The sequence below is a fragment of the Nicotiana sylvestris genome, chromosome 6 (genome assembly GCF_000393655.2).
Source record: "Nicotiana sylvestris chromosome 6, ASM39365v2, whole genome shotgun sequence".
NCBI lineage: Eukaryota > Viridiplantae > Streptophyta > Magnoliopsida > Solanales > Solanaceae > Nicotiana > Nicotiana sylvestris.
Genome location: NC_091062.1, coordinates 32,949,897 through 32,962,289, shown reverse-complemented (window position 1 = coordinate 32,962,289; position 12,393 = coordinate 32,949,897). Strand labels below are relative to the sequence as shown.

The 12,393-nt window shown below is 35.9% G+C and overlaps 1 protein-coding gene across 1 annotated transcript; it reads left to right on the top strand.

Moving 5' to 3' along the window:
- The first annotated feature begins 399 nt into the window (after positions 1 to 399).
- Positions 400 to 6,536, top strand: LOC104242813 (C2 domain-containing protein At1g53590-like). The gene is made up of 12 exons (XM_009797900.2): positions 400 to 657; positions 760 to 834; positions 1,439 to 1,582; positions 2,305 to 2,400; positions 2,503 to 2,634; positions 3,499 to 3,651; positions 3,738 to 3,779; positions 4,050 to 4,098; positions 4,389 to 4,484; positions 4,560 to 4,749; positions 4,967 to 5,090; positions 5,319 to 6,536. The coding sequence occupies exons 1-12, from the start codon at positions 529 to 531 to the stop codon at positions 6,222 to 6,224; spliced, it is 2,136 nt and encodes a 711-aa protein (XP_009796202.1). The 5' UTR covers positions 400 to 528; the 3' UTR covers positions 6,225 to 6,536.
- The last annotated feature ends 5,857 nt before the right edge of the window (positions 6,537 to 12,393 follow it).

Genomic DNA, 12,393 nt, shown 5'->3' with positions numbered 1-12,393 from the left:
TATTAATAATTAATAATTAATAATAATAAGATAAGAATAATAATTAAATTAAAATAGTTAAAAAATAAAAAATAAAAACAGAACCGAAAACTTCAAAAACACGGATCTCCAGTACTCTCTCATTCCCACAGCAAACCCGCAATCCAAGTCTGTCGCCATGTTCTGAAATCCTTATTAATGTACTTAACCCGAATATTAAACCCGGTTTGACATGTTCAACTGCTTTCAAAATCAGTTACATTACATATAAAGTAATATGCTTACGTGTACCCTCACATACTTACGTGTTAAACATGAGAAATAAATGTTTAAACTACTTCTGTAATTAATTAATTAATTAATGCAGTTAAAAGTGTAAGGGGGATTTTGATGTTATAATTTGGTGGCTGGTTTTCTGTAGATATTTTCAAGATTTTTGCGGTGTTAAAGAAATTGGATCATGTGTTTCACGTTAATGGGTATTATCATCATTTTTGGTGAGTAACTGTAACAAAAAAGTCTTTTTTTTTGGGGGAAGGATTCAGAATCATGACAAGTATAACGGAGGCTACAATGATACATCATGTGGCTATTGTGTTAATTCTACTATGGTTGCTTAATTCTTTCGATTATGGCCACCCTTTGGCTTACTTCCTTTCCCTCATCTACCTTTATCTGGTATGTACAATTTTCTGTTTTTTTCATGTTGTTATGTGATTATTTTGGTTTAATTTTCATTATGGATTAATTAGGCTCTTTATTTGTTGTTGGAATTTGAAGGTTCATGAGCAGTATATAACTAGATTACAGAGGAAACTGCAGTTTGAGGAAAAAAGACAGTCGAATCAACGACGAGTAAGTATATTTGGCAGCACAACTAATGACATAATTTTCCTTTTTGTTACATAGGACTTTATTAATATTGGTGGGCAAAAGTAGGAAAATATTCCAAGAGGTTCAAAAAGTTTCAGCAAAATGGTCTTTTTTGCTTTACTAATGAAATTTTTTTCTGGGTTGAAACTTTGTTAATTTTTATATTTCTGTAAAAAGTGTCAAGATTTAGATTTGGTTGAAGGGTCCCATATGGTGTTTATTTTCTTTTGCGCTATGATCCTTTATGCAAAACTTCGACAGAATCTTTAACTAGGTCTCATGATTAGCATTTTTTTCAGCTTACTGTAGATGTGGTATTTTGAGACAATACTTATGTTTGTGTTTAGAAGGGACTCTTACAGCAACGGTAAAGTTGGTTTCGTTTGACCTATAGGTCACGGGCTCGAGTCGCTCGAGCCGTGGAAGCAGACACTAATGCTTGCATTGGAGTAGGCTATCTATATCACCCAAGGGGTGCGGCCCTTTCGCGGACCCTACGTGAACACTAGATACTTTGTGCATCGGGCTGTCCTTTACTTCAACTGTGTTTGATAATTTTTTTTTTTTTTTGGGTGGCTTTGTTCAGGTACTTTCTGATTCTGAAACAGTGAGGTGGTTAAACCATGCACTTGAAAAGATTTGGTCAGTATGCATGGAGGAGATTGTTTCGCAGAAAATTCTCCTCCCTATCATTCCGTGGTTTATGCAGAAATACAAGCCTTGGACTGTGGTAAGGGTCCAGACTAATTGTAGAGTTTTACTTAAATGGATTTAGTACTTATGTTCTCATCACTGAATCGTTGCACTTTTGCAATTATGGATGCAAAACTTGGGACTTAGTACTTGTTCAACTATTATTGATTTTTCAAATATATTTATGTGCAGTGCTTTTAGGTTCAGGTGAACCTATTGGAACTACATTGCATCGGCCTCTACTTCTCTTTGATGGCTAGATTACTTTCTTATATGGGATTCTTCTTTACCATGTTAGCATTTGTAAAATGCTAGTGTTTTTTGCTTTGTTCAGTACTTTGGATTGTAGTTGCCTTAGGGGTCGCTTGATACGCTGGATAAGGTGGGATAAAATGTGGTACTAAATTTATACTATGTTTGGTTGACTGGTATAAATTTATCCCGGGATACTGTCAACCAAACATAGTATAAACTTAGTCCCAGACTTAATCCTGGATATCCCATCTTATTCCATCGAACTTGGTATTATTTTATCCCACCTTCCAAGTGGGATAAATTAGTCTAGGGATTATAATCCCAGGACTATAATCCCGAGATAATTTAGTCTGCATACCAAACGACCCCTTATAGGTTTAATTGTTGGATATTTTGTTCAAGGCAGTAGTTAATCCTGGTAACATAAGCAATTTGTATTTGTAGTATGAGAATTAATTTGTTCTGCAAGATAAGTTATTAGGTGGCTTTTCTGTTTACCTACAGAAAGACATTGTAGCACAGCATCTCTACTTGGGAAGAAGCGCACCTATGTTCACGGAAATGAGGGTTCTTCGTGAATCTACAGGGGATGATCATCTCGTATGTAATCTTGACTCAAGAAAGTTGTTCTATGCTATCAGTTTGGCTCTGGCGATATCTGTTCTTTATTTGCTAAGTTTAAATTTCTGTACTCGAGTGCAGGTTTTGGAGCTGGGAATGAATTTTCGTTCTGCTGATGACATGAGTGCAATTCTTGCTGCGAAGCTGAGGAAAAGGTTGGGTTTTGGAATGGTGACAAAGTTGCATCTGTTGGGAATGCATGTTGAGGGAAAGGTAAATTACTATTGCCAGTTGATTGTGTGTAACTGGTATTGAAGAGAAGAGAGGGGCGGTGGGATTTGTAGTATCAGTTTATATTTCAGAATTCCATTCTCAGATCCATCGGTTTTGAGACCTACACTAGGTGTTATTGATGTTACGGCAATTTTGGCTGACTACATTTTACTTACAAGTGCTTTGCACGTCCTACTTCCTTTGCGGCAACAATTAGCTGAGAAGTTAGTTCAAAGGCTACTTTTGTGGTTCTAGGATTTATGCAACTTGTGTTTTCCCTCTATGAGCTTTTTTATAGGGACTAAGGACTGAGAATTCAGATGGTTCTTGTCTTTGTTAAAGTATAGAAAGATTGTTAGTAGGAGCCTAAAGAAATACTTTGATGATGAGAAATTCTAGAGTCTGCATATCAGTATCACAGATAACATGATCTATGTAAATGTAGGATCACACAATATCTTGATGCATCATGTAATAACAATTAGTTTCAAGAGGTAGGTACTGACGTATATGATTTCTTACAGAATTCTGTACATCATTGATGTAAACAGCTTTTTCCCTGATGCTTAGCATGAGCACGTTCTGCTTTATTTTTTAGTGGTCTTTGATGTTGTGCCTAGTAAAAAGAGTTCAGGGATATAGAATTCTAATAATAATGTCGTAGAATAATTCTCTCATGGAAATTTCAGAAAATTGTCTGGTCATTAATAATTTAGCCACTGCAAGGTTGAAATGTTTAGAGCTTTAGTAATTTTATTTTTATTTCTCAATCTTATGATTTGTCGTTGATGTGCTGGATGGCCATATTTTAATCCCAGCTTTTGTAGCAACAATATTTTTTGGGAGCTAAACGTTTCCATGTAGGTCTTGGTTGGGGTCAAGTTCCTGAGAAAGTGGCCGTTTCTTGGTCGTTTGCGGGTGTGCTTTGCAGAGCCTCCTTATTTTCAGATGACTGTAAAGCCAATTTTTACACATGGGATTGATGTAACAGAACTTCCTGGAGTTGCTGGATGGCTGGTTAGTTCATTGAGTCTCTCTCTGTGTCTGTGTAATTCAGTTAGCATTTGTGCACTTCTGCTAAATTTGTTTGTCATCCTTTTCAGGATAATCTTCTTGCTGTTGCATTTGAGCAGACACTTGTCGAGGTGCGAAGCCTTCTCATTTGGGGTTTTTTGTCTTCTAACTTTATTCCTCTGACATGCTTGTAATAGAAACATTTTAAAGTTGATATTCTTTATATAGTGACAAGTGTTTCACATTAGACATTTTTGGGTGAGAAGTAATAAATCGCTCCAGTTTTTTCTTCACTTGCTGGAATGGTGTGCATAGTTCACAAACTGGCACTGTGGTTTCCATATGCCATAAGAAGTCCTTCATAAAGAGCTTTTAGACTAAGTCTTCATAAAATTTTGCAGCCCAACATGCTGGTAGTTGATATGGAGAAATTCGTCTCGCCCCAACCAGGTAAAAGTCACTTTAGCCCGTCTCTGTCACTCTTCCTCTTTGCTCAAGTATAATCAGGTCCATATCGACAAATTAAATCCTTTTTTTGGGGATGGGGTGGTGGGGTACTTATCCCCTTTGGTTAATGGGGCTAAACACCCCCCCCCCCCCCCAAACCAAAATCCCTTCTTTTGACTTGTGATGAACTTGTTTAGATGGAAATGTATGGGAATAGAGTTGGTTGGGAAGCGATTTCATCAAATAAGTTTCATTTGTGCTACGTAATTCCATAATGTCTGTTTTCTTTTCAGATGAAAGCTGGTTTTCTGTCGATGCCAAGGAGCCGATCGCTCATGTTATTTTGGAAGTCCTTGAAGCAGAAGACATGAAGCCAGCAGATTTTAATGGTTAGTTGAAAAGTGTCTTACTATAATCTGTCAAATTAGAAAGGAACATGTTTGATAAGTGGATGTCATTTTCAGGATTGGCTGATCCATACGTTAAGGGGCGTCTTGGGCCATATAGATTCAGGAGTAAGAGTCAGAAGAAAACATTAGCTCCACAGTGGCAAGAGGAGTTCAAGATTCCAGTCTGTTCATGGGAATCTCCCAACAATATGCTTAACGTAGAAGTTCGTGACAAAGACCATTTTTCTCAAGATGATACATTGGGGTCTGTTCTCTTCTCTTTCGATATTTACTGCTGGAACTTAGCTAATAAATAGAAAATTTCTATTGTTACGTGGCTTCTATCACATTCTATTCTTTTTTATTCCAAAAAATCTTTTTTTTGTGTATTCTCTTTCTTGAATGTTATGCAAAATGTGCTTTAGTAAATGTAAATGCTTATGTATGTGCTTTATTTATCTAAACACATTTTTATTTGACAGAGATTATTCCATCAACGTCTGCGATTATAGGGATGGCCAGAGGCATGATATATGGTTGTCTCTTCAGAGCGTCAAAATGGGGAGATTACGTCTTGCCATAACTGTACTTGAAGGCAGCAAAAAGGTATATACTTTTTTCTTGCGACTTGCGGTGAACAAGTAACTAGACTATCACGAAGCCAAGACTTCTCATGAAATCAATGCTTTTCGCACTTGGAAATGCTGAACTGCAATTTATTCTGTTTCCGGCTAACTCCATTAAGTTAAATGGCCTAATAATAAGTGGGATGCGTATTTTACTAATGAAAGTACAGATGATTGAAAATGTATATGAATATTCAATGATTTTCAGGGTACAGAGAAGTCATACGAGAGAGCAAAAATGAACAACAAACAGGAGAGAAATTCTGTTGATATGGATACTGCTGAAACAGGCTCCTTATCAACTGATTTGGACAAGCAATCGTCAAAAGTTGCAGATAAATATGAGCCGATTAACATGGAAGGGCAGCAGGAGACTGGTATGTGGGTACACCACCCTGGCAGTGAAGTACCACAAATATGGGAACCGAGAAAGGGAAAGAGTCGGATTATTGACGGGGAAATCCATGGTTCTGACGCTGATTCAACAGGAAGTTTTAAGTCAAAAACTGGGGGATCTACTCGGGGTGATGAATGCATGCCTGATGAAAGTAATGGAACTAAGAAGCACTCGACGAATCTAATCAACAGGGGTTTTCATAAGCTCGGCTCCTTTTTCCACAGAAGTCAAAGAAATGATGAGAAGTCTGGAAATCTTGGAGAGCCTGTTCCATCTCCGCATGCTAATCTAAAGGCGGTGAATGCAAAGGAAATCGGGGTGAAGTTTATAATGGATGACTCAGTTTCAAGAACTCCTCGAGAAGATGGTACAGAGAGTAATGAGGGAAATGGTCAAGGTAGCGCCAAAAAGGGCAAAGTCAAAGAGAGGGCGAAGAATATTCTAAAAATTGCAGTTTCTCGGAAGTCATCACGAAAATCTAAAGGTGAGTCAGAATCAACAGCGTCAGAGAGAGAGCTCTCTGTGGAATCTGATTCCACTGAAGATGAATATTCACTATCAGTTGGCTCACCTCTAGTTGACGGCCATTCAGTGAGCAGCCGTTTCATAGCCAGCACTGGCGTTGAGAATTCCAATGACAGCACAGTGAAGAGCAGTGGATCCGTAGATACAGAAAGCACGAAAGAAGTAGTTCATACTGGTTCCGAGGGCTCATGAGAAAACTATGAATTCAGTCAGTCCTTAAGTTTCAAAACCTCTGAGGTGGATCAATGCAAAAGAGCACTCAGATGTGTTGCTGAATAGTAGTAAGCATGTTTTTTGTACAGACTCCTAACCGAGTTATTGTTGTTATGGTTTTACTTGTACATGCTGATATGTCCAGTAATAGTTTCATGTTGGCTTAATTCTGTTTGTACATGTTGATTTTCTTTTTCTCTAAACAATGACTGTAGTTCACTAAATTGGAAAGTGTTCATTCTTCGTGTAAAAATTTAATATTTTACTTATATACGCAGTATAATTTTTCAAGGATGGTTAATTGACACACCCTTTGCAAAAGGTGGCTTTGTCCGACAACATTCACAAGTTTTGTCACACATACAAAAAAAAAACGACCGTATCCGATATTTATATCAAACTAGTACGTATATGCAAGCCATTTGTCTTTTGTTACAGTATTTGTCACTTAAGTGATTAAGCGATACATATTGTCATATTAATTTATGTTAATTTGAAAACTTAAATTTTTTGTTGGATATAAAAACCAGATACTGGTAATATTTCCAGCCTTGTCACCCCATGGACACCCTTAAATATGATACATTCTATTTGACAGCTTGGTAGGCCTAACGATAATTAACAAGACTGACTATTACATTGTTGAGGCCTTGAAGGGAGTCTTGGAGCAATAGTTGAGATCTATAGGTTATGAGCTTGAGTCATAGAAGCAACTGTTAATTCTTGTATTAGTGTAGGTTTTTTTATGTCACACCCCTAGGGGCAGACCTTTCCCCAGTTAAGGGTGTAATGTGGGCCGGGCCCGGGCCTAAACGGGCCTTGTGGGCTGATCCTAAGTGGGCTCGGGCTTCATGGGCTAGTTTTAAATGGTCCCGGACTTCGTGGGCTTTTGGTAGGAACCGGACTAGGACCACGAACTAATGGTCCCGGGCTAAGTGGGCCGGTCCCGGGCCTAAGTGGGCCCAACGGTTAATTTCAGTTTATTTTTTATTTTTAAAAAAAATTGTTATCTAAGGCAATTCCTTATAAATACTATATTATAGAATTATGAATTCAAATTTAAACACAAAAATATTGTAAAAAGATATTCAAAGCAATGCATTATAATTTTATTATAGTATTAACAAAACATGGCAATATCTTTCTTAGTTTTCCTCCCCCTATGGAATGAGTATAACAAGGTGCTAATACCACCATTGAGAAGAAAAAGAAACTAATCAAGATGTGCCAAAATACAAGTTACATATTAATTTTACACGATATCTCTTACAAATTTCATAAATCCTTCAAGGTTCAGAGGAATTTCCGTGGGTGTGGCGGAAAAGAAGTTTGTTCATCACCGCTTCCGGGCGAATGCATCCTCCGCGAGTTCAACTAGCATTTCTTCGTAAGCTTCGTCTACATCTGGTTGTGATTCAGCAAGTCCAAAATTTCTTCGTTCCGAACGGATCCAATCTCTGAAAAATACTGATTTTTCCAATCTCTCCCTCATAGACGCTCTATAATCACTGAGTTGAAGTCTTGCTTGAGTGAAAGCGCTCTCCGATGCCACTGTTGAAACTTGAATGGTTAAAATGTCTCGGGCCATCCTTGAAAGAATCGGAAAGTGTTTTTCTTTGTATTTCCACCATTCCAAAATATTAAAGAAGCCGTCGGGATTTACTTCCTTAATTCCCTTTGACAAATAAACTTCAAGCTCATTTAGTTGTGAACAATCACTAGTACTAGAACCTTGAGAATCATTTAACCCGGCCCAAGCAGTAAGTGCTCTTACTCCCGCAGTTCTTTTAGATGATTGAGAACTAGAAGAAGAAAGAGTTGGAACGTTTGGTCTAACATTATCTATTGCAATTTGATAAGCACTGTAAATAGTTTGAGCATTTATTTTAATTGAGGCTTGTGCTTTCGAAAGTGTAGACAACTCCTCATCTTCAAGTGCTAAACCATTATAAACAGTTTAATACCAAAGTTGAGAACCTCCTAATTTTATAGTAGAATTTAACAAGGCAGCAACACCATAAATAGGGGGAATAAGGAAAAAAATATTTTTAAATTTCTCTCTCATAGAATCAATAGCTTGTTCATAAATTTCCCTACCATCTAAAAAATAAGCAAACAAATTTGCAAGTTCTGCAATATAAACTAAACAATTAGAAATAGTAGGATAATATTGCCCAGAAATTCATTTGTAGCAATATGAAAATTTTCTAAAAAATCTACAAGCATTTTAACATTAGCCCAATCCACATTTGTAAGGTGCTCATCATCATCACTTACATGAGTATTAAATGTTGAGTTTATGAGGTTTCTATATTCATATGCAATAACTAAACTTTCATACATGTAATTCCATCTAGTTGGACAAGGTTTATGAACCTTTTTTTTCTCTTAGGCCAAATTCATCGCATCTTTTAAAATATTCTCTAAGTCTACTTCTATGATTTGAATAAAAAAGCCAGTGAAGATCCATTTTAACCTTTTCAATTTCAACATTTAAAATTCTCATACCATCACCCACAATTAAATGGTAAATATGACAAATACATCTAACATGAAAAATGTTACTAAATGCAAGATTTAGTGTAGTGGTAAGCAAGGCTACAACATTAGTGTTACTAGTAGCATTATTCATTAAAATTGATATTATTTTATCACTAATGCAAAAATATCTACAAATATCCGTAACTGTGCTAGAAATAAACTGCCATGTGTGATGTGAATTAATTATTCTATAAGCGATAATGCGCTTTTGCATTATCCAATCCTCATCAATCCAATGACTGGTAACAGTAAGATAATCACAGTTATTACCACTTCTACCAATATCAGTAGTAATAGCAACACGACAATTAATATGAGCAAATAAATAGTGCAAATATTGTTCATATTCATATTTATATTTATAAATATCGCTCTTTACGATTGTGCGAGGCTATCCTTTCTAAGTAGGATTAAAACTTTTCTAATATAATGCACAATGTGAGGGTTAGAAGGAAAATTGTAGGGTAAACACATAACAGTAACAATTTTTGCCAATTCTTCCCTATCTTTTCTTGGATCATAATATAAAATACCACTGGTAACAGTGTTAATTTTCGGTTGAAATTGATTTGACCCGGTACTAGGGTCAGGCTGACTAGGTACACTTGTCCCCTCAACCGAAGCTTTCATATGAAGATATTTAACTTTATCTTGTGGGTGTAGCATTATGTGTCTCCTCAAACTTCTCCCCCCTCCCCCGATCAACATAGTTAAAAGCTAACTCTTTGCCACAAGTTTTATACTTAGCTTTATTTTTTTCTCTTATTTGAATAAAAAAAATGGCCAAACAAGAGATGTTTTGGCCCATTTAGACAGTTGTCTAGAAAAAGTAAGAGTAGTAACAGGGGGTCAGACGGGGCATCATTTGGATTAGTTGGATTAACTTCAGCAACATGACTAATGGGCGTATCGTCATCCTGTTGCGTTTCATCCAAATCTATTTCCTGCTCATTATCTTCATCAATAGTTGGATTACCATGAAGAACATTCATATATTCATGGTCTAAGTGTTCACCACCTCCAACATTATGCAAATATTGACTCTCAGTAAATTGTAATAAAGTATTATCACTATTAAGAATAGGAGCAGGTGGAGGAAGGAGGGTATGGGGTTTGGGTAGGGAGCCCGGGGAATTGGAGGAGGAATAGATTGGCCACTAGATTCACCACTCTTGGATTTTTCTTTATTTTTACTAAATATTTTTTTAATGAAAAATCCATCTTAATTAATCAAACAATACAAAAGTAAATAAAACAAAGCAAAACAAAACTATAATATTAAAACTTAAGAGTTGGAACGAGTTTACCGAATTGACGAACAACTTGTTGAAAATTATATATCGTTGAAGACTTGAATAATTCAATTCACCAACTTCATAATTTTTCACAAATTGCAGCAATAAAGTAAGCAATTATAGAAGAAAATTAGAGAGAGAGATTGAGAGAGGTTGAGAGATTGATGATTTAGTGAGAAAAATGAAAGAATGAGGGAGTATTTATAATTGAAATAGGGAAAAAAGTATAATTATAAAAAGTTTGGGATTAAAACAAAGTTGGGGGGAGGGGGGAGAGTGGGAGGGGGTTAAATGGCTATTTTAGAAATAGCAAACGGTTATTTTTGCAGGCCAGTGACCATTTTTTAAACTTTTGTAACGGCGAAATTTTTTTTGGAATAATATTTTTTTTATTTTTAAAAATAGTCGTTGGGCCCGTTTAGGACCCGACTCACTTAATAGCCAATCCAGGGGCCCAAATGGTCCCGATCTCATGAGCTTTTTCAGGGGACCGGTCCACTTAGCAGCCCACCCCACCTGGTCCCGGGTTTAAACGGTTAGGCCCGTTTAGGCCCACTACTCATATGGGCTCGCGAGCCTAGGCCGAGCCTGGGCCTAACCGGGCCATGTACCAGCTCTACCCCAGCATTGCATGAATGTGAGATGCTATGTGTACCGTGCTATTATTTTTTATTATTACATTATTGCTGGGCTTGATTGAAGATTTAGCAAATCACGAATCTCCGATTCTTAATTGATTGCTCGTATGTATTCATAACACGACGGTGATCGAAATTTGAACGCGTGATACTGAGTTGTCTTTTAGTACCGAAAAAATATACTATATAAATAATCATATAATTGCTTTGTCCAGTTGTTCTCATGAGTCAAGAATCAGGGGAAAGAATCTATATATAAATATAAAGTTGGGAATGAAAAAGGTGATGTGGCATTCTCTAAAGCCAAGAAATCTATTTATCTATTTTCTCCTTTTTTGGGGTTTTCTCTATTTTTCCCAGCCATTTGAAGTAATGAATTCGTTTAGTTAATTAATCTAATCTAATAACTGAATTTTTTTTATCAATTAATTGTATGGAAACTAAAACGGTAATCACCTTAAATGCCTTTTGTAACCGACACTACATTTATCATCCACACTCAAATACAATCCTTATTAATATTTGTATTGCTGAATTTTGGAGGATGAGTCATTGCTCTCCTGCAAACAACTATTTTTTTTGGTTGCATTAGACACTCCAATGCGGTCACAACTTGCCTTGTATGTGAAACCAAGTGATTCTATTGTGGAATTTGCTCCGGTAAAAGCCTTCTATCATGAATTCATATTAGCGATGCAAGAGCAGTATACAACACATAACATGTAGCAGTGACGTTTTCGATAAGAAGGTAGTAGGAAAGGATCTTAACCAAGATACAGTTCAAATAGTAATTATCATTTATGGTATATATATAGCAGTTTTCATCTCAACAACATTTTTTCCTCTTTCTTTTTTCTCATCTCGTGCAACAGATCTTTTTTTTTTTTTTTTTTGGCTTATAACACCTGATCGACATAGTAGGCTATTAAGATGGTAAGGCTTTAAGTTGTGATGAGATATTATTATTTGAAATTAGTTTGAGAGGTACTAATTACCTACATATATGAAGATTTCTTTACTGGCCATATCTTATAAGAATAAAAGAATTGGTGAGTACTTCATTTAGACGGTTTGATTAATAAAGGTGTTTACCTTCATTTCTTTTGATTTACTTAAGATGTAGATTTAGTTGTTTATAACATAGGAAAGTAACAACATAATTAAATGTTTATATGAGATACAAATTGTTTGTATATATTTTGTGCCTGTAGATCCTCTCCACGTAAGATTTGAAGGAAAATCGCAAGTAAACTTATCCGTTTGACGTAAGTAATTCCATAATTTCTTTTGAATTTCTTTGCGGTGGAAAAACCTTAAACAAAAAAGATGATGCAATTGTAGATTGGTAGATAAGTAATTACTGGGATTCTTCTTTTCTTCTTGTACCCAATGAAAGCATGTTGACATGTATATAGTCCAATATTTTCAGATATATGTCGAAAAATCTTAGCTTGGCAGGGATTAGACCCACAAATAAAACAATTGTGTCCATTCTTCCAGTTGCTTACAATACATAGTGGTGCAATAGGCTTCTGAAGTTTTATAAATGCATATTATAGTTGAAAATTATAAAAATAAAGAATTCACTTTTCATTCAAAATTCTTTAGCTGATTATTTCTTTATGTAAGTATTATACAAAATATTATGGTTAGCAAATTTACTTTAGTAGATTA

Coding starts and splice junctions, on each gene's coding strand:
- LOC104242813 (XM_009797900.2), top strand. CDS start 529: ATGACAAGTATAACGGAGGCTACAATGATACATCATGTGGCTATTGTG. Junction 658..759: donor CCCTCATCTACCTTTATCTG/GTATGTACAATT, acceptor TGGAATTTGAAG/GTTCATGAGCAGTATATAAC. Junction 4,099..4,388: donor ATTCGTCTCGCCCCAACCAG/GTAAAAGTCACT, acceptor TTTTCTTTTCAG/ATGAAAGCTGGTTTTCTGTC.